Source organism: Apteryx mantelli, unplaced genomic scaffold (assembly GCF_036417845.1).
Source record: "Apteryx mantelli isolate bAptMan1 unplaced genomic scaffold, bAptMan1.hap1 HAP1_SCAFFOLD_77, whole genome shotgun sequence".
In the NCBI taxonomy this organism is placed as follows: Eukaryota; Metazoa; Chordata; class Aves; order Apterygiformes; family Apterygidae; genus Apteryx; species Apteryx mantelli.
Window position 1 is genome coordinate 849082 of NW_027118803.1, and position 20900 is coordinate 869981.

Consider the following 20900-nt stretch of genomic DNA (forward strand, 5'->3'; position numbering starts at 1 on the left):
TGAAGAGCACAGTGAAGACAGAGGAAACATGATTGTTACATATAACCGAAGGTGCTCTAGGCACAGAGAACCGCTTAAGCTCACGGGAAATGCTGGCACAAGAACAAACATCCATAAAGTTGCCACCAATAAATGTAGTTGGATTTGAGAAGGCTTCAAATCCCTGAAAAGAAAATTCTGGAAGTAGCTCGCAATCAAGGGAATCTCACGAGGGAGCTTAAGTCCATTTCTGAAAATGATTCTAGGATACATTTGCCCTGTAACGGGTGACTAAACTACCGGACACAGGAGATTCTTTGGGAGGTGATGAGATGTCAAGGAAAAACAGGCAAATGGGAATCCAAACCTGAGTTTCAGTGAGAAGCACAGGAAACAATACACTGCCTTTTTAGCCTGTAGGCTAACCACACTTCCCAAGCGCACATCGTTCTTCAGTGCATGACGAACAATAAGAGTCAGTAACTGCGGAGGAAAATCACGACACATTAACAGCTGGTTGTGCCCATGCAACGGAAGGCATCAGGCCATCTCTTAGCACATTTCAACCCCAGCCATCATTTTGATAAGTTTTAGAGTAAAAAGGCAGGCCCTGGAACAGCTGTTTGTAAACAGAGTGTCCATTCCAAAAAAAAAAAAAAAGAAAAAAAAGAAAATCACAGAAAGGGCCTTCAGAGAATGCAGCATAAGGTGTATATGCCAACTTGTCCCTGTGGGATCTTGCAATGGCACTGTCATTTCTGAGGTCTGACAAAGCTTCCTTGCCATAACTTGAGGGGAAATCCCCCTGAAAGGTAACACAGTACCTGCTGACTTTCTGCTACCAGGAAGATCAGGCTCTTGCCAAGAAGCACATCCGTACTTCAGAGATGCTGACACGCCAGGCTCCCAGACATCTACGTGCGACTCTGCAGTGACTGACCAAACATGTTGCAGGTTGCCTACACGGAGCAGAGAGAGCACAGGCAGCTTCACTGACTAGCATCATCCTCAAACCCAGCAGGAAAGGAGAAAGCATCCTTCCTTACAGAGAGTAGCAAACCTACGTAAGCCTCACCCACTCTCGCTGGAGTACAGAATCGCAGAATGGCTGAGGTTGGAAGGGACCTCTGGAGATCCTCCTGTCCAACTCCCCGCTCAAGCAGGGTCCCCTAGAGCACGCTGCCCAGGATTGTGTCCAGACGGCTTCTGAATATCTCCAAGGAAGGAGACTCCACAAACCTCTCTGGGCAACCTCTTCCAGTGCTCTGTTACCCTCACAGGAAAGAAGTTTTTCCTCGTGTTCAGCCGGAACTTCCTATGTTTCAGTTTGTGCCTGTTGCCTCTCCTCCTATCGCTGGGCACCACTGAAAAGAGTCTGGCCCCATCCTCTCTACACCCTAAATTACGGAAAGCAGGCAAAAAGTCATGGGAAGGACAAACTATCCAGCACAGAAAGGTCAGGAGTGCTGCTCTTTTCTGGTTTTCCCCTTCTGATTAGAGGCCTCCATGAACATTTTTGCTAGTACCCCAGAGTGGCAGGAGGACACAACTGAAGCCTGTTCATTGCTTGCTTCCACCCCGGCCGAGGTTTCACAGGGAACACGCTCAAACCTGCTTTCCTGCAGCACAAGTCCAGCTTTTCTGACCGCCTTCTACGCTTAAGCAGAAACCCCAGCCATGAGGAGGGCTCTGATGGCTTTCCAGACTGTCGGTATTGTCAAGAGAGAAAAGACAGTCTGCACTGCAGTCAGTGATATGAAGGAACAGGAATAACGTTGGGCTCTGGATCCAAAGACGGGGAGAAGGGAAAGCAATTCAAAAAGAAGAACGAATCTCCTCGCTTTGAGAGAGGCCTGTACTCCACGACTGTCACGCAGACACCGCAGGACAGACACATGATAGCAAGAGAAGGGTCCTGTACAAACCTTCTAGGGCGTGTTATATTCCTTTAGGGAACGGGTGCTGTAAAGATGAGTGGGTATTTCCTCCCAGTCTGGACAGCGCAGAAACAACTGGGCGGAAAGAAGAATACCCTAGTCACTACCCTCTCATCTAACATCTCAAAAGGAGTGATGAGAGACCTCCCTTATCCTGTCCACAGAAATGACTGATCATTGCCCTCGCAAGATCAAACTGCGAGTCAAGGCAAGGGAAAAGCCTGTCCTGCTTGTCCAGGATTGGCCTTCAGCAGTTAGAGGTAGTTGGAGATGTCATCTTCTGAAATGGCTTTCAAGCCCTTCCTTCCTTGCAGCATATTTGAATCACCATAAGGGAAATAAAATGACTTACTTACTCTGTGACTTGATCTTACTTCAGGAAGATTATGAGTGAAGGACCAGGGGGCAGAGAGGGAAGAAAGGGAGGGAAGATTGGGTCTTTCGGGACCCCACTACATCTGCCCAGCCACAAGAGTTCTCACTTCAAAATGATTTCTAAAAAGGGAACCAGGGCACGTAGTTGAGTGCTGCCTTAAATACTTAGGCTGAAAAATTATTAGTGAAAATCAGTTTTCTGTTCCTCTTGATGTTTGCCCCAACAAAGAAATACAATCTAAACACATTCAGAATCAGAGCAGGAAGATGGCCAGTAAAGCCTTTGCTTTTTTTTTTTCTCTCCTCCTCCCTCCCTAGCTCTCCAATCAACTTAAGCATTCAGCTGCCAGTTCTTTCAGGTGACAAAGTTCATCTGAAGAACACGCCACACCTGCCACTTTGGGGGCAGCATGGCTTCGCCCATCCCCCTCCTACATGCGTGCAAGACAGGACAACCCAGCAAAACCACATCGACTTCACTAACAACAGCTTGCAAGCCCCTGAGCAAAAGCTGCTCCTCGAAACAACTCCTGTTTTAACAGGTCAACGGGTTAAACACATTTCTCCCCCAAAGACACAAAGACCACATACATTACAAAGCCATTGTCTGCAGGCCTTTGCCCAAGAGGAAGTGCACAGCTTCTGCTGGCAAGTACGTGTCAGAAATCCAGACAGACAACACAGCTCTGACCTGCAGAGGCCTCTGGAAGTCCCAGCCCTCGTCCTACACACCAAATATGGAGAGAGCTGCAAAACCCCAGCCCCTGCCCCAGACACTTCACACCTACACCACTTCCCCACTTCTGCCATTTGGGCAAGACATCTGCAGCTGATGAGGAGCTGCACTCACCTCTGCGAGTCTCTGCTTTCCTTCACCTGCTTTGTCTCTGGACACACAATCTGCCCACATGCACAGAAAAATCCTCACAGGCACTTCCATTCAGGTGTCGTGGAATCTCCTAATGAATGGAAAAGAGAGGGAGAATTTGCCTCTCTCTTGGCTGCCTGGCCCACTTGCCCTCTCAACTGGTCCATTAAGAAGAGGACAAGATGCCTTTGGCCCTTCTCTAATGGCTTGCGCTCATTAGTACGGGTTCAGGCCTTACGAGGAGGAATTCCATTCCCTTTCCCAAGCCAAGCAATGCTCACATACACGTGACTCCAGCTGCTTAAAACAAAAAACAAACACAAAAAAACCCACTCACTCATCTCCGTATGGTAGGCCAACAGAAAGAATCAAAGGACACTGCCTGGCTGGGCAATAAAGTGTCCGAGGATAGTCACTGCAGGACAAGTAAAGCATCTGGGGGAGAAAACCCCCAAATCTTAACTTTACATGCACAGCGACAGGCTGTGACCTAATGGTTATTGGTCAAGAAGACCCAACCACTCAAACAGAGATGGCCAGGAAAAGACATGCTCCTTGCTCTGCAGAGGTCAAAAGAAGCAGAGCAAACGGTATTAGAAAAGGAACAGAGAACCCAAGCAAGAAATTGCATTAGGCCCTTCCAAGGACTCATGGTAGGCCTTCAGCCCAAAGACTGGGTGCACCTCTGGAAGAACAAATACAGCCAAGGCCGTCGGGCTACTACCTCTGCCTGATGAAGCTCCCAGGTCCGTCACAGCCTGCTGGAAGAATACTCTAAGGAGAAAAAAAAAAAGTCACTATATACTGCCCTCTTCTGGTCCTGCTTCCTCGACAGCTGCTGTTCAACACTAGCCAAGAGAGTATCAGGCTGAAACAACATCTCGTTCAACCCAGTGGCCCCTCTGCTCCTGCTCTCTAAAGCTGTTGGAGTAATCATCTTCACTACCTCTGCATCAGGGGCCAAGACGTCTAAGGGTGTCAGCTCAGCTAGAGATTTGTGCTATGCCAGCTAACACACGCAGAAATGTTTGCTAACACTGAAGAGCTGCGATAATTTGGAAGCTCTTGAAGTGGGGAGAGCGGGGGCCAGCAGCAGTTACAAAGCTCTTGGAAGAATGCAATGCCTCCCATGCATAGCACGCTTCCTCTTACACTCAGGCTGCTACTAGGAAGCACTTCCTTGACATTCTTCCCTCTGCTCAAAAGCCTAGCTTTACTGATTGCTCTGTAAAGTTAGCACATTTGTGCCAGAGGCTACCATGGATTTGACAGCAAAGTTGTGGCTCTGAATATACTGGGAAGGTGGCAGAACCCCGGCATCCAAGACCCCGCACGGAGGGCACAATGCCACACGAGATCAATAACTCGGGTCCCACTCCCTCCAACTTGCAGCAAGTCAATCACAAAGATTGACGGTCTGCATCTACTAAGAGAAAAGCAACAACATCTAATCCTGCGTTAAACAGAGAGAACCTGACAAATCCTTCTGCTGAGTCAAAGCAGAAAAGCACTGACTCAGCAGTTACTTACAGCAAAGCTTCACAAAGCTTGCTGCCTTTTGGTCCCACTGCATCAAAGCATTTCCTGGCCTTCTTTCTGACCCGTTATTAAGATACACTGGTTAAAGGAGACACAGCACAGCCTTGGGCTGCACACAATAAAACCAAAATGGACTATCCTTACTTGCTGGTGCTCCTCACCCAACTCTAAAGAAAAGCCAGTTTGACTCACCACCAGCGCCCAGGGCTTTCTCAAGTGAATGGGCACTAAGATGCGGTCCTCTTGGAAGACGTAAACTCCTCCCCTCCATCTTCCTACTGCTCCAGAGCCCCCACAAATTAGTTTGCGATAGAACAAAGTACCCAAAGCATGAACCACTGGCTAGCCTTCCTTCTTCTTTCTTTACACCACAAGATTCACGTAGCAATTGGTGATCTGTATAACAAAAAGAAAGCTTGAGGTGAAAAATGCAACACTGCTTTACCAAAGGAAAAGTACACCAACACTTCTCTGCTGGCCACCCTGCAGCAGGCAGCTGCCTGAGAGAACTCCAGGCGTAGCTTCTTTTCCCAGACGTTAGCGCATGGTTACCGCTTCAGAGTTTGCTAGGAACACTTGTCACCCACTCCAGTCAATCTGGACTTGAGTAGGACTAACTCCAGGAAGCAGCACCAGACAAGAAGGACAGGTGCTTTCAGAAATACTGTGCCCTTCGAGGCTGAAAAACAGAACCTGAACGCAGATACTTTGGAGATCTGCAGTGGGAGGGGGGGTCAGTAGCGAATTGGGAAAAGGAAACTCACATACACCCTCAAGGGGTATTTTTCAATATATACTGGTGGAGAACACCACTGCGCTGCAGCAAGTTTTACCTCACCCTTCAGCCAGCCAAGCTCCTTTAGCCTGTGGATGTGCTCACAGGTGACCCTGAGGTTGACAGCACTGCTCATCATCTCCTCTGGTTTGCCTTCCTCCAATGCAGCAAGGACCCCTCTCGCCATTCCTGCAAAAAGCACAGGTACAGGGGAAAGGGCTCAGGAGACAAAGTCCTCAGCACAACCACCTGTGCGCAGCAGTCAGCTGAAACAAGGCCTTGCAAAGCCTGTCAAGCTACAGCTTGGAAACAGCAGGAGTGCTTCGGAGCACCGGATCACTGGCTTCCTCAGTTTGCTGCTCAGTTAGCAACAGCAGCCTGGGATTTTTTTTTCCTTTCAGAGTCCTAATTTGGAAGGGCAGGGTTGTTTCAATCTGTTTTCATATCAGTGCTGACAGGTGCAAGAGAGGAAGCTGACAGAAAACATGAGCGCTAGCAAACACAAGGAAACGGCTGAGGAACGAACACAAGAACAGCAAGAGCCTCCTCTCCCACATCAGGCTGCAGCCCTCACAACACTGAGCTTTAACCTTACCGCAGCAGGCATTCTCCACACTAAGGCACCTAACACAGGAGCCTGGAAGAACTTGAAGGTGGTGAGCTTCAAAGGGAACGGAGCTGACAACACAAGGGCAAATGGACGTCACTACATGGGAGTTCAGGCAATCAGAAGTCCACGCTGGGCGTCTGACTCGCTGCAGTAGGGCTGCTGGCATCCAAGTCTGCTTAAGGAAGGCAAAGAAACCATGGGCCTGTTAGCATAAAATACTCTGATCTGCAATAGCACCTCCTTCTTGCTTGAGGCTGGGTTCACAAAATTCAGAAACCACCCTTTTCCCTCAGATTGTAGCATTACTCTGCAGGCTTCAGTAAACCCTTGTTTTGCTAGTCCTTTCCAAGCCAGATTGGAGCAAGTAAGGACAGACTGCTCAACTAGCACACAACGACAAAAGTCTTGCTCATGCATAAAAGTGCAAGAAGGATATTTTGTACACACAACCAATCAGCCAGCCAATTCCTCCCTTTCCAAACTCCCAAGTGCCTTTTTAGGGATGGCCGCTTTCAAACTGTGCACCCGTCTGCTACTGAATCCAAAGCCAGCTAGAGCCAAGAAAGCCACAGCGCTGGCTGAGTTTACACAAGCATTAAGAAGCTCAGCAAAGCCTCCTATATAGCTCTTCAGCTGAGACTGAGTTCTCATGATAGTTCTCATTTCCACGGTTAAGCTTGTATTTCTCATCTCAGTCCTTATCACAGCTGAAAATCCAAGAGATGCACCACATATCTCACAACACACGGAAGAGCAGACTAAACACGTGTTGCAACCTTGCACTGGGAGTCAACTAAGCTGGTGAACTGTGCGCTTTCAAGCGTTACCCCACAGGCAAGAGGGAAAGAATGAAAACAGCATAGAGTGGAGTGCCCTGAATGCCACAGCCACAAAAGAAACGACAGCAGGAGACCTCTGTCAAAGCACCGTTTGTTGAAGAAGGCCCCCCCTCCCCCTGGGAAAAACAGCTGGCACCACAGAGCATTCTTTACTCAACAACATACTCGGAAGAGAGCAAACAGTTACGGTTGAAAACACTCAATCAGCTTTCCCTAAAAAAAGAAATAATAAAAACAGTAGAAAGACCTTGCGGGAGACAGCGTGGTGCCTTCCTGAAGTCAGCGCAAGAGCAGCCCCTGCTCTGCCCTCCTGCACCGAGCTGGGCAATGCTGCTGCTGCTGCCTCCCCAGGCACGTGGCTCCCTCCTGGCCAGGCCCTTCCCACCAGCACACGTCCCCAGGGCAAGGACCAGACTGGGGCTGCGCTGCCAGCAGCAGCCTCGCGGGAGCCAGCTGCCAGCTCCCCGCTCTGAGCCCTGGCCTGTTCCCTGGAGCCCAGAGCTGGGCGCCAGCAGCTCCCTCCCCTCGCCCACCGCCAGGAAGGCTTTGTGCCAGGCAGCTCCCGGCTGTCTGGGGGAGTGTGCAGGGAGGGCTTGGAGGAGCTCTGCAGCTCTCCTGGACCTGGGTGGGAGGTGGCGAGGGCCACGGTGACTCCCAGAGATGCCTTTTGTGTCCTGCTCATGCTGACGTGGCAGAAGCCCCCCAGCGCTGGGGTCATCATGCGTGGGTGTCGTGCTGCTTGCTGCCCACACCTGCATTTCGGAAAGGAAAAAGGAGTGTGGTGTGGGGCCAGTCACTGCAAGTGCACGAGAATAACTAACAGGCATTTTTCAAGGCAAAGTAACTCTTCTTGTCCTGTTGGGTGCCCGAGAGATGGCTTCTTTCCTCAGCAGCATCCCTCAAATCCTGTAGCTGCATGACGGCCCGCGCTGTGTCCTGGGCCCTGGGGCCTTGGGACCTTGGAAGGGCCACTGATGGGGCCCATGTCCAAAGCAAGCTCCCGAGCGCTCCCCCCCACGGGGACCCTGCTGCGCTCCTCACTGAAAGCACCTCGGAGTCCCAGGGAGAGTCGCTGTCTTCCTCCCGCTCCACTCCTGCTGCTGACGTAACACCTACAAAGGAAGTAAGAAACGACATGCCCTGAGTCCTTCTTTCACTCTGCTGTTCTCCTCCATCAGGCAAGCCCTGCAGCCAAGAGACAGAGAACAGTTCAACTACAGAGGAAAAACAAAGCCGTGTTGTTCAGCCCCAGCCGCACCGCCGTGTTCTCGCCACTTCCCGTGGCCTTCTCTGCAGCAGAAGATGCCCAAGCCCAGCACGGCAGCTCACACGGCTACAACAAATGCCCAACAGATGGTCAGGTAGCATGCAAACCAGGCTCAGGCAGGCCAGAGTCACGGAGTAGGGAGGTTTCGGGGGCATCTCCCCTCCAAAGTAGGGCTCCAGAGTTTGGCACTCACGAGCACTTTGCATGGTAGAGGAGGAACCCTCAAAGCGCTAGCCAAAACATCCTCACACGCGCAGCAAGTCACCAGGAAACAACGCTCCTTACCTAGCACTACCACAAAACAGCTCCCTCAACTGACACTCGCTACCCTCAACCTTCCCCCCTGGCATTTGCTGGCAAGGGCAAAAGGGGGTGCCGTACCGTCTCACAAGCAGATCACCATTTCCGGTCATTGACTCGGCACAACTAGCAAAGAAACAAAGCGGATCAATGTTTATTAACTCACCTCTCACACCAGCAGGGGCTTCTGCAGCATCCGCAACTTGAGGACCACCGGTAGCCTCCTCTCCCTTCTGTTCAGGTGATTCTTCCTAAAAGAGGCCAGCCAAAAGCGTTGGAAAGAACAGAAACAAGCAGCCTCTGCACAGGCAGGCGACACCTCGCAAAGTACTTCTCTCCTCTGTACCCACACAGGGAAACGTTCTCACTTCTCTTCTACCAGGCCTGCAGTTTTTCCTCGGGAACGTCTTTGAGCAGACAGCAATACCTAACGTCACAAACGCCCGGCTCTGCTTCTGCAAAGCTCCTGAGAAGCACTGCCTGCACACAGGCTGACCCTGGCTTCACCTACGTTACAACATCCAGGAGCGCACGCACCCTTTCCCCCTCCTTTGCGCCAAGGAAAACCAACAGCTGCCTGCTTCTCAAACAACCTTAGTCAAACCTCCTTCTCTTTCCTCGCTTTCACTCTTCAAACCACAATCACATCTTACTATGTCTCTGAAGAGCTACTGCAGCAACATTTGCGACAATCTCTCAAAGGTCACTGAAAAAAAAACGGAACCAGCTTAAAAATCAAACATGCCTGCATCTCCAGCAGTACAGCCTGGGTTCCAGCACCACACTTGCAGTCTTCATCACAGCGCAGTCCCAACGCCATACACCGCAACTGGGGAAAAAAAACCAAAAAAAACAAAAAAACCCCCCACAGAGTTGAAACAGGCAGCGTGAGATCACATGCAAGCCTGGAATGTCATCCGCATCCGGCATGAGAAAAAAAGACCCGCTTGAGCAACTCCCCGCCAAGCACACTTGAGGAACCTGACAAGGAGGAAAGGAGAGCCAGGGAATGAAGCATTTCAGCAGATTTTGAACAATAAACGCCCTTCCTCCATATCAGTCAGAATTCTATTGCCAAAGTCACTGGAAACAAAGAGCAAGCTCTGGAGGACAAAAGAATAGGCAACCCAGGAGCTGATCAACTTTTATGGTCTCGAGATCTGACTCACAGGAAGAAAACCACGTGGCCATTTATCTTGTCACCTACTGCTCTTTCACCCCCCCCCGACCACAAGGCTGCTGCATGCTCTGCCACGGCTACAAGTCTTTGAGGAAACAGCTCACAGCAGCAGAAAGGGTGGCAGGCAGGAGACCGCTCTGCAGGAGAAAACCACCTGCCTGGAGACTGAAGTCCAGACAGGTCTTTCCTGCAAATGAGTCATCCCATGGCAAGCGTTGCCTGTTGAGGCACTTTACCTTGGCAGCTGAACTGTGGTTTTCTTCCTCAGAAGCAGGACAGCTGTCATCACTCTCCTCTTCCTCCAACATTCTTGAAAAGCAAAGGCAAGAAGGACCCTGTCTCTCCAGTCTTTCCTCTTTTTAGGCAGGTTAAAGGATTTGGGAAAAGGTATTGTTCAAGTCTCACCTTACAAAGTATCCGTGGGAAATGTCGTCTCTCACTGTTCAAATATTAATTGACATGATTAATTCTTAGCATGTCAGACCTTCCAATGTCAACAATGCCTACAAGCGTGCAACACGGACAGTTCTACAGGCCACACTGGAGTGGAACATTCAGGCGAGACAGCACGAACAAAAGTATGCCCCAAACCACTGATTTTTCTCATCATACTGAATTCTCCCCCCCCAAACTAAGTAAGCAAGCAAATTCAACACTGTCCTCATATGTGGAGGAATGGTTAAGTGAGAGAGGGCATGATCTGATTGGGATGAGCAATCCCGTTCTCAGGGTAAGGGAAGGAATGTAGGCCAAGGCGAGCGAGCCTTGCAGCGGCCGAGCAAGCCTTGCAGCGGCCTTGAGCACTACAAAAGAAGGTATTCACAAAACTGGTAAACAAGTCTGGACGGAACTAGGTTCCATAAATGTCGATGGAGCGCGGACAGCAACCTTGCACCAATCATGTATCCGTTTTATACGTATGGACAGAAACTGTAACCAATCATGTAACTATTGCTAGCGCATGCGTATTGCTTGTCGATATATATACTTTGTGTAAGCTCTAATAAAGGGAGAACGACCATACTCATATTGAGACTCATCGTTACTCCGGGCCCGTTCCCCCCACTCCGACACTCATATTTCCTTCTAACATTCCTAACTGAAAAACTAGCATGGCGCCAAGATGCTATGTGAGCAGACAGTTAGCAAATGCTGGCGCGGGCTGAACAGGATAAGAAATGACTCAACTGCTGAACTCTTCATACCACACATGCGAGCATACGCCACAGGCAGAGATTGTTCTCTCTCTCTCTCTCATTCTCTCTTTGTCCCGTCCCCCTCCACCAACCTGTGGTTGAAAATGCCAGGTACTGCACAGTATTTGTAATTTTTTTTTTTTTCTTTTCTTTCCTTTTTTTTTTCTTTTTTTTTTTTTAAGAAAAAAGGAAAGCCCCCATCTATAAACATGGGGGATGCAATAGGCAACAACCCTCCGAACTGACGGCTAACACGCTAATTATAGAAGCGCCCTCACGGCCTTGCAAGACACGTGTCCAGTTGGCAACACAGAAGCGCATTTTACAAAACTGTGTGCGCTACTCCATCCGAGACCTCCACTGAAGTCAGTGGTGAACACGGTAAGCTTCAACAATACAAGCCACCAAAAGAAAAGGCCGTAGGGATTTTCCTCATCAGCTCCTCCACGGTTAAGGATCCTACCTCCGCTGGCCAGAGCGCAGGCACCCAATGCAAAGCCAGCAGCTCCTGCTCCGGGAGGCGTGCTAAGCGCTGGCACGCCCTTTGCGCCGCCTGCAGAAGCTTCTCCCGCCTTTTCCCCGACTGCAGAGTCTACCAGGTGTTGACTAACACTGTATACAGAAAGAAAGGAAACACACTGATTTTCAGACTTTGCATTGCGAGCAATTTGATGCGAGCTCAGCACCACAAACATGAAACCTAACGGAGCATTTGGGTGGAAGTCGAGGACAATTTCCCAGTTTGCACTTGACACGGGAACAATACGTACCAGAAGAGTCCTTTTCGCCCAGCTGCAACAAAGGTCTCCACACACCATTAAACCTTGCTGCTGTTACCAAGCATGCCCATAAACCAACACGGACGTTCGGACAACTTAGCAACTCTAACGGTGACCCAAAGCACCTACCGAGCACGTCCAGAAGTTCTAGCGCAATCCTCCGCTGTCCATCCAAGAACGTCTTCCTGGGAAAGATCAGCACCATAGCGAAGAAGAACTTCTATCATGCTCATGTCCCCAGCAGAAGCAGCAAGCATAAGAGGGGTCCTAGAGCATCCAAAAGACGACAGGAAATCTATCGGCCGATACAGACATCTCACTGGCATTATTTGCAGCCCTATTTGCTCCCAAAACAATTACTTCCCCCTTTCCCACAGGCAGAAGGAAAGCAGAGCCAACTACACGGAAGCACAGGAGAACTCAGGTCGGAAGGGGCCTCAGGAGGTCTCTCCGCCTAACACCTCCCCAAAGCACGCTCAGCTACGAGGCCAGACCGGGTTGCTCACGGCTTTACTCGGTCGGTTCTTCAAAGCTGCCAAGGAGGGAGGCTGCACAACCTCCTCGGGCAACCCGTTCCGACGCGTCACTGTCCTCACAGCCAGCAAGGTTCTCCTCACATCCAGCTGGAACCTCTCTCGTTTCAACGTGTGCCCGTTGTCAAAGCAAGTGTCAGGACAGAGAGACAACGCTGCCCGCGAGACAACACTTACCTACCAACCGTGCCTGGGTTCTAAAAACCTGCTCCTGCCCAGCAGCAATGCTGGAGAACTAACGGCAACTCCCCTGCCTTGCGGCAACCAGACACAATGCTTTCTGGCAGTCCTGAAGGCAGAAGCCAGCCAGTGAGGCGCAACAGCAGCCAAGCGCAGATCACTTTTCCAAAGTCACGCAGAAGCAACTGCTTCCGTGTGGCTACTTACTTAGGCCTTTTAGAGGCTCACGCCCACGCCTCTCATCAGTCAAGCTTTAAGAATACTCAGGAGACCCACGCCCTGTTTGGACAAGCCCTTCACCTTTCAGACTGATCTCGAGCGTGCACGTCAGCTCCCTTTTTAAGCAGGAACTCCACCATCTCTTCGTGATGTTCGGACACAGCAAGAGCAAGGGGAGTGTATCCCATCTGAAAGCATAAATCCCCTTAGTTAGAAAAACACAGAGAAGTGAAGCAACCTTTTCTTTCCAAGAGCGGCCTTACCCAAACTCTACGCTTACCTCATTCCGTGCATCAATACCGGCATTGTGCTCCAGTAACTGCCCTGCTAGAGAGGTGTTAGGAGCAATGGCAGCGAGGTGAAGGGCAGTGCTGCCGTTAACATCGGCCAGATTAGGGTCGGCACCGTGTGCTAGCAGAATAGCAACGCATTCTTCTTGCTGGCACTGTACTGCCTGGAAACAACACAGGAAAAAAGGAAACCTTTCCAGCAACTACGTTTCCCTCTGCCACAACTCCCACAGCTTGCCAACCTTGGAAAACAATAACGCGTTCAAAGATTAGGTAACGTTAGGCGCCTATTCGGCACCAAGCACGACACAATCGCCACCCACACCTAGGTCAAGAATCACCCAAGGGAGGGATCGCTCAGTGCATAACTTATAAGCCCTACCTACAGCAGCATCACATACTCCACGTACCTTCATCAGCGGCGATCTCTTGAAATTGTCACGAGGATCCAGCTTGCACTTGTTTCCTACTAAATAGGAAACAACCTCCGAATGCCCGTTAGCGCAAGCAAGATGCAGAGGTGTCCTAAAATTTAAATATACGACGTTAACACCGACAGACACGCACACAGCTGAAGACACCGCTCCTGCCTATGGCACGTGGGTAGGGCCACCCGTTTCCGGTTCCAAAAAACAAACTTAGAAAAAGTTTCTCATTCCTTCAGCCATGACAGCAGTTGCACACCCAAAGCCTGGGGCGGGCTAGGAAAAATGCCCCCCACCCCACCCCACCCCACCCCAGCACCCATTTATGAAGACGACGGTCACTCAGCTCCCCGCCTCGTTCCCTGCAAATGGATTCCTGCGCCCAGCCACAGGACTCTTCCCGCACAGCCTCAGGCTTCCGGTGGGAAACTGCTGCCCTCCACGCCTCTGCCCAGGCAACTGGCCACTGCCTCCAACAGCACGACACACACAGCCCAGCAAGGACGACCAAGCCTTGGGCACCTTAAGCCTACGGCAAGGGACCCTCTAGCTTTCACCAGCATCGCTCGCGTGACAACAGCATGCCAGAGGCTAAGGAGGTGGCTTTTAGAACACCATCGCATCAGCTTTGTGCTGTGCTTTTCGGGAATTCGTGCCTTCTGTCCTTTCCCCGAGCTCACTACTGCAGCAAACGCGAGGACACGCTCGCTCCAAAGCGCCCTCGGTAACACCTAGCAAACCAGCCAGCAGAAACCTTCCCCCACAACACTTCCATGCCCACAGCAACAAAGCAGCACTCTGTCTTGCCGGCAGTTGTAGCTACCCTTCTCCTACAAGCTCAACCACGGAGGAAGCCCTCTCCAAGGCAGCAGAGCTGCCTTTCCAACAGCCCTCGCCAGCTGAAGAAAACGGCACTCCCTCCCTTCCTTCCGCCCTCCCTTCCAGGAAGGGCCCTGCCCTGCCCTGCCCTGCCCTGCCGCGCCGCGCCGCACCTGGAAGAAAGGCGGCCCTTCAAACTGCCCAGCATCTCCAATCAAACCACTGCAGCCGATGCGGCTACGAAGGAACACGTGACCACCTCCGAAGGGCTGCTGCCACGCACGCAGTACAGGTGACGCTGCGGGAGAAGCCGCTCACAAAACCTGCCCCTCGTTTCGCCCTCCTCAGCCGAGCCGAGCCGAGCCGAGCCGAGCCGAGCCGAGCTGAGCCTCGCGGGCTGCCACCAGGCAAGGAGACCTCTCTGCTCGCAGCAAGGGCCCACTGGAGCCTCCCAGCTGCGCCACCGCCGCCCCCTCCGCCTGCCGCTGCGGGGCCGCACCGCAGCCACAGACGCAGCCGCCGCCACCGCTGCCGCAGCCCGGCCCTTGCAGCCGCCCCTCGCGCTTCCCCCCACGCTCGCGGTGTGGCCCAGAGCCCGGCCGGGCGGGCGCAGGCGCGCGCAGCGCCGCCCCCCTCACCGCTTCGCCTTGTCCCGCCTGTTGATGCCGAGTCTCGGCAGCCACCACGGCCGCCGCACCCGCGCCAGGTCGCCGCTGGCGGCCGCGCGGTGCAGCTTGCCCAGCTCCTTCTCACAGAGCTCGGAGGCGGCGCCGACGCAGGGCAGGGAAGCGCCGCCGGACAGCGACGGCGGCGGCCCCTGCCCCTTGCTGAAGAGCCCGAAGAGCCTCTTCATGCTGCGGTGGGGACGGGACGCGGCCCGGCACGGGCACGGCCCCGCGGACACGGCCCTGCCTCGCGCAGGGGCAGAGGAGCCGAGCGCCGGCCAGTGGCCGCGGCCCGGGACAGCTGCTGCGGGGCTGCGCCCCGGCGGGCTGCGGGGCCGCGGGCTCGGAGCCCCCGGGCCGGGGGCAGAGGCGCGGGCCGAGAGCAGGGACGCAGCAAGGCTCCCAGCGAGGCACGCGCCCTCGCTCCGGCAGCGGTGGCCACAGCACTGAGAGCAACCGCCTCCAGAGGCCGCGCGGAGCGGGGGGGCCGCTGCGCGCCTGCGCAGTACTGCCGGGGCCGGGGCCGGGGCTGGGGTTTCCCTCCCCAAAGGCAGCGCCTTTGCTTGCATCCAGGCGACTCGCCAGGAGGAGAGGAGATGCAGCCTCCTTTCAGGGAGGTAGAAGTTCACCAGTGAAAACGCCCTCCCTCATGAGACTCCGCAGCCTCCCAAGCCCCTGCGCACTCGCGGCTCCCTCGAATATCAGCTCGGCCTCTCAGCCTGCCCGCCGTCCGTGCCCAGGCGCCTGCTACGCGCCGGCTAGCCCAGCTTGCCGTTCGCTAGCGAACTGCGCGCACCCCCGCGGGCACCCAGCAGCTCAGGGGAAACAGAAAGGCGCTGGTGCCCGCACCACAGACACGGGGGCCGCTATGGCCCGAGGGCTGCCTCCGGAGGCTGCCACCTAAGTCACTCGCTCCCGTCCGCCCCGTTGTCACCGAAATGGGGAGAAAAACTCCTTAGCACCAGTGTAGCACTGAGAAGCAGGCATTCTCTTTATTACGGCGCCGGGTGCACGGGGGATCGCTCCGCCCAACGTGCATGCCGCGTGTTGCATTAGCCAAAGCTTCTATTGCTTTGGTACATACCCATGCATTAGATTTCCCGGAATGATTGTACATATTCATTCTATTTCCTGGAACTAATTATCATATTTACAGAGTCATTGTGCATGCAGTCTGAGTCTGAGTCTCCGGGGGGCTTCTATGGGGGTCCCTGGCGGTCGCTGAAGAGCCCATTCACGGCTCTTAAATCCTGAAACAACCTATATTCTTTGCCATTTTGTTTCTTTACTGATAATCCTGGGGTGTTATATTCTGCTTCACACTCTATCAATAACCCATAATTCAAAAATGTAGTTGTTAATTCTTCCAACCCTTTTCTAGCCTCCCACTTAACAGGATACTGCTTTTGCCTTACCGGTTTAGTCCCAGATTTTAGAACAACCTTCACTGGTTTCGCCAATTTAGACCAACCTGGAATTCCGCTAGCCCATACTGTGATAGGTGCTAGTTTGTTACATCAAATCGGGAAGTGATTTTACGACGAAACTAGGCGCTAATTACGGGCTAAAACCACAACATCCTGTAATGAGGGCATGTACCCCGCCTGAGATAATTGAGTGGAGCCAGCGAGGCGCGATGTTAGTTTAGATAGCCTAATATGGCAATGGCGAGGTCACACAGTTGTAAAATATATGCATGACCTGAGGGTCACCACACACAACGCAGAGGAAGACTCCAGCCTTCATCCCCACGACCACCAGAAGGCTGAAGAAGACCCCCTAGCAACAGCCGGCGCAATCACAGAAGTTACAGGAAGTGCCATGTATACCTGGAACTGGAATCGCATATAAGGAGACTGTGAGGGGGGGATCGCGCGCGTCGTTGGTGGAGCAGGAGACTCCCCGGCCGCCCAGCGCTGTTTTGCTTACTTGTGACTTGCTCAATTATTTTATTAAATTGGAATTTATGCAACCCGGCCCGAGTGGTTGTCAATTTGTCGCATTTACCTATAACACATACCAAGGCTATTACTGCATCGTCTACTTCCGCAGGAATCTCTTCCTCCGGTTTTTGCGTGCTCTGTAACATAAACGTTCTCGCTTCCGCAGCTTTTGATTCAGGTAGTAGTAGCTGCACCTCTCCATTCTTAAAGGTTATCTGCGTGTTCAACTTATTCAATAAATCCCTTCCCATCAAGGGTATGGGACATTCAGGCATATATAAAAATTGATGAGTCACCCCCTGTTTTCCCAGTTTAAGTTGTAAGGGCTGCAAGAAGGGCCGATTCTCTCGTTTGCCTGTAGCACCAACAACGCTTACAGTTTCATGGCTAAAGTTTCCTTTACAAGTATTAAGTACAGAGTAAGCGGCTCCTGTATCAACTAAAACTTCTACTCCATCATTTCCCAGCCTTAGTGTAACCAGGGGTTCGGCTGGGGATGCTTCCCCCGGTCCCCTTCCGGATTCCTCCTTTAATGCCAGTAGCTTAATGGCTTGCAGGGCTGGATCGGTTCCCAGCCTGAGGTTGCCAGCCCTTTGTTTTCCAATGCCCCCTTTCTTTGCAGATTGAGCACTGATCTTTCACCAGACGGGGCTGCACAAAAGGAGGTGATGTTCCCTTTCCCTTACTCCCTTTCACGCCTCGGTAACCCCCTCCTGGGCCTTCCCTTTCTCTGTAGGCTCCTCCAGGAGCCCTGGTTAAAGCAGCAGTCAATCTGCCTTCTCTTAGGGTTTCACTTCAAACCTCTTGCATCTCTTTTTCCTTTTCCCTATTATTAAAAGCCGTCCATGCCACTTCTAACATTTTCCTAAATCTTTCGAATCCGCCTCTTCTAATTTCTGAAGGTTTTCTTCTTATGTCTGGGGCTGATTGTCCCATAAACATTGAAGTGAACTGCTGGGCTTCCTCTGCTTTTTCAGGATCCAGGGTGGTAGATTTCCCGGCAGTAGCCTTTAATCGTTCCATAAAAGCAGACGGGGATTCATTTGGCTCTTGTCTGACCTCATAGAGCTTAGACCAATTAATCGCTTTTGGCATGGCATGTCTTATGCCAAACCTTATCCATCTCTGCTATCTTGCTAAGAGTCCCCGGGGTCCCGGCTGCTTAGGATCCCACCCCGGCTCTGCAGCAGGAAAATTCTGGTCTATTGTTCCCTGCAAATCCCCACCAGCATGTGCTCCTTCTGCTTGTTTCCGAGCAGCGTTTAATACCATCTTCTTTTCAGTATCACCTAGCGGTGTGTCTAATATGACCTGTGAACCATTCCAATCTGGATCCTGAGTCCTAATTACAGTTTCAAATGCTTTAGCCACTCTGTCTGGATCCTCTCTAGAGTTCCCTGCTATTTCCTTCCAGGACCTTAACTCCGTTATTGAAAAAGCTACTTTAACTGTTACTGGTCCGTTATTTCCAACCGCCTGCCGAAGGGGAGCCTGTAAAGCCTCCCCCGCTTCCCCTTGTCGTCCCCTTGTTCTCCCCGCAAGCGGGCTAAATCCTTCCGCCCCTCTAAATCCTCCTCCCTGTTCATAACTCCTCTCCCCTGGTCCCTCTGCACCTCCAGCTCCACCGATAGCCTCGAAATCCCCCCCCAACCTCTGTCGGGGAGCGACCACCGATTCCAAATCTTCTTCCTCCTCCTGTCCACACTTCAAACACCTTTTTCCCATACTACAAGCGGAACAACACCTTTTCAGATTTCGACCCTTTCCCTCTTTCTCTAGTGCTAGTATCATTGGATCCCTTGGAATCATCCCGCAACCTTGCTGCCACTCACCCCTTTGGCAGCAATCCGACAGGCACTACTCTGGGAGAGAGACGAGCAGAGGGAGTAAGAGGGTACAATCGTATGGTCAGGGCAGGCAAAGGCAGGAAGGGGAACGGAATAAAACAGAGAGACGTCCTAGACAACAAAATTTATGAAATACAAAGTTGGAACAGATACTTTCAGTTAAATACAGCACGTTGTTATCTCCACACCACTCCATTAAGAGGTAGAAGGCACGTTTCCACAAGCTTCATTCGTCTCAGCATATCCACTCTTAGCTTTCTGGAATGGGGACTTCCTCTGCTCCAGCATCTTCTGATCGCTAACGACTTTTGCGGGTATGAAATGACAAACACAGCTCTGCCAGAGCGGCGGCTCCCTAGCACTTTTGTTCAAATCAGATCCCATCATTTGTGGTCAAAACATCGCAGCACTCATGTATTGCCCTGGGAAGTGGCTCCTGGGTCTACGTTTTCTGAAGATCCTTCAGTAGATGCCCAGGCAGAAGCTCCAGCCGATCCAATTTTCAGTTCAGCCATTGCTGAGGAAGCCGGGGGAGGGGGAGGGGGAAGAAAATGCCTTTTGTTAGTGTTACAGTAGGAAAAGCTAACAAGTCCCCAGACCAAACAAACCATATTACTCCTAGTAGACAGGCAACTCCATTCACAGTGCAGACGGATTCAATGCAACGGACTGGTGTCCGTCCAAGCAAATGCAAAGAGCTAGAAAGCAAGAGGTGGCCACTCGCTAGGAGATTAAAGACTACTGGAACAGAAGGAATTGCTCTCAGGGGCTACCTGCTTTGAAACAGGCCCAGCCACTGCAAAGCCGTGACTCTGGAGGAACAATTATCACAAAGACGTGGGATTATTCAGGGCTCCGGGGGGGGGGGGGAGTGGGGGGGGTGGTGTACGTGCGTGTACATTGTTTTTTCTCTCTGTTTTTTAAAAGCAACTGCATAATATTCTGTTATTCTGCTGTCACACAGACTGCTAATTCCGGGGCACACTCGGACCAGAGCTATTGCTGAGGTTGCAGCAGGCTCTGAGCATTGTCTCATGGAGTCTCACAGGGTGATGCAGATGACCGTCCTTGGGGAACTGTGAGGGTCAGCAATCACGTTTAGACTACTAGATTGGGTGTCCTGGAGCTAGGAATGGATGCTCATTTTCAGCTTAAAAGCTGAACCTAGCTTATTCATATTCTTCAAAGGTAATTTGAGAATAACATGGATTTACAGAGCCTTACCTCAGCCATATGAGCTTCCACTCTGTCTGTCACAGAGGAAGCGTTGCCCACTGGGTCCGTCAGCAGAGTGGCTTCTGTAGCGCTCGTGACGATGTGCGGTGCCGGCTTCCGCAAGCCTCTCATTAGCTCAGTCTCGCCGCAGGCGTTTTGTGAGAGCCAATTCACATTCTAAATCCCTAATTCGCTGCTGCAGTCGGCCGACTGTGGAAGCTTCAGTAGCGGCTCTTATTTGTTCCACTCGGTGCTGGGTGGCTGCCTGTGTCTGAAGCAGATCATGCAATTTCAACCCCCAGGAAAGAAGAAGAGAACTTTCCCCCCAGTCAGCTTCCACACACCCAGTTTGAAGAGCACAGCCTCACGCAGGGAGGCAACTGTGCCCCCTCACTGCCCTCAACAATCAAGGGCAAAACCCAGAAGCACCACGTTACATAATCCTTTTTGTTCAGAAAGAAACCTGCTCTTAGCGCAACTTTTATTTTTTTTAAATCAAAGCTAGGACTAAGCAACCTCTGTCTCAGCAAGACACTAGTCTCCTTGCAATTCTTCTCTTAGCGCTGTTACTAGATTCCCCAGTGACCTATGTGCGTAGAGAAGATTATTCACAGAATCTCAGAATGGTTGAGGACAACCATCCAACCAGCTCACACCCTTCAACAGCCTCCTGAAGATATCAAGAGCCCATGACCCCACAGCCCTGACCGGCAGAAGCACGAAGTACTGAAAAATGGCAACAGTAAAGAAGGAATGAATGACAAGGCACAAGTGGGGGAAGTGGGAAGTAAGTTTACCTGCAGAAAGAGATTGACTTCCTGCAGTCTTTGCCTTAGCTCTTACCCAGTCTTTTGTTCAATCTCCCTCTTACGTTCTTCTGTGTGGCTACGATCCATCATCTTGGCCTCTAAATGACACCTGAGGACAACCACCTCTTCTTCCAGCTGCCGCTTCCTCTTCCACAGTTTTTCACGGCTCCCATGCATCCAAGCCAACTCTTCTCGCAAGCCTTCATTTGCTTTTTCTAGCTGCCTCGATTTTCTCCACTCTGTCTCCAGCCAGTGGGAAAGTTCACGGACCTGTAGACAGGGAAAGGACAGACTCCCTTAACCAGACAGAG

The 20900-nt window shown here is 51.8% G+C and overlaps 1 protein-coding gene across 1 annotated transcript; it reads right to left on the reverse strand.

Moving 5' to 3' along the window:
- Window positions 1–8132: 8132 nt before the first annotated feature.
- LOC136996727 (ankyrin repeat domain-containing protein 7-like) lies at window positions 8133–14963 on the reverse strand. Its single transcript, XM_067317561.1, has 11 exons — window positions 14749–14963; window positions 13277–13391; window positions 12857–13030; window positions 12658–12764; window positions 11774–11911; window positions 11221–11477; window positions 10154–10172; window positions 9906–9978; window positions 9235–9318; window positions 8656–8740; window positions 8133–8212 (listed from the first exon to the last, which is right to left on the reverse strand). Exons 1-11 carry the CDS (start codon window positions 14961–14963, stop codon window positions 8133–8135), a joined length of 1347 nt encoding a protein of 448 aa, XP_067173662.1.
- Window positions 14964–20900: the final 5937 nt, after the last annotated feature.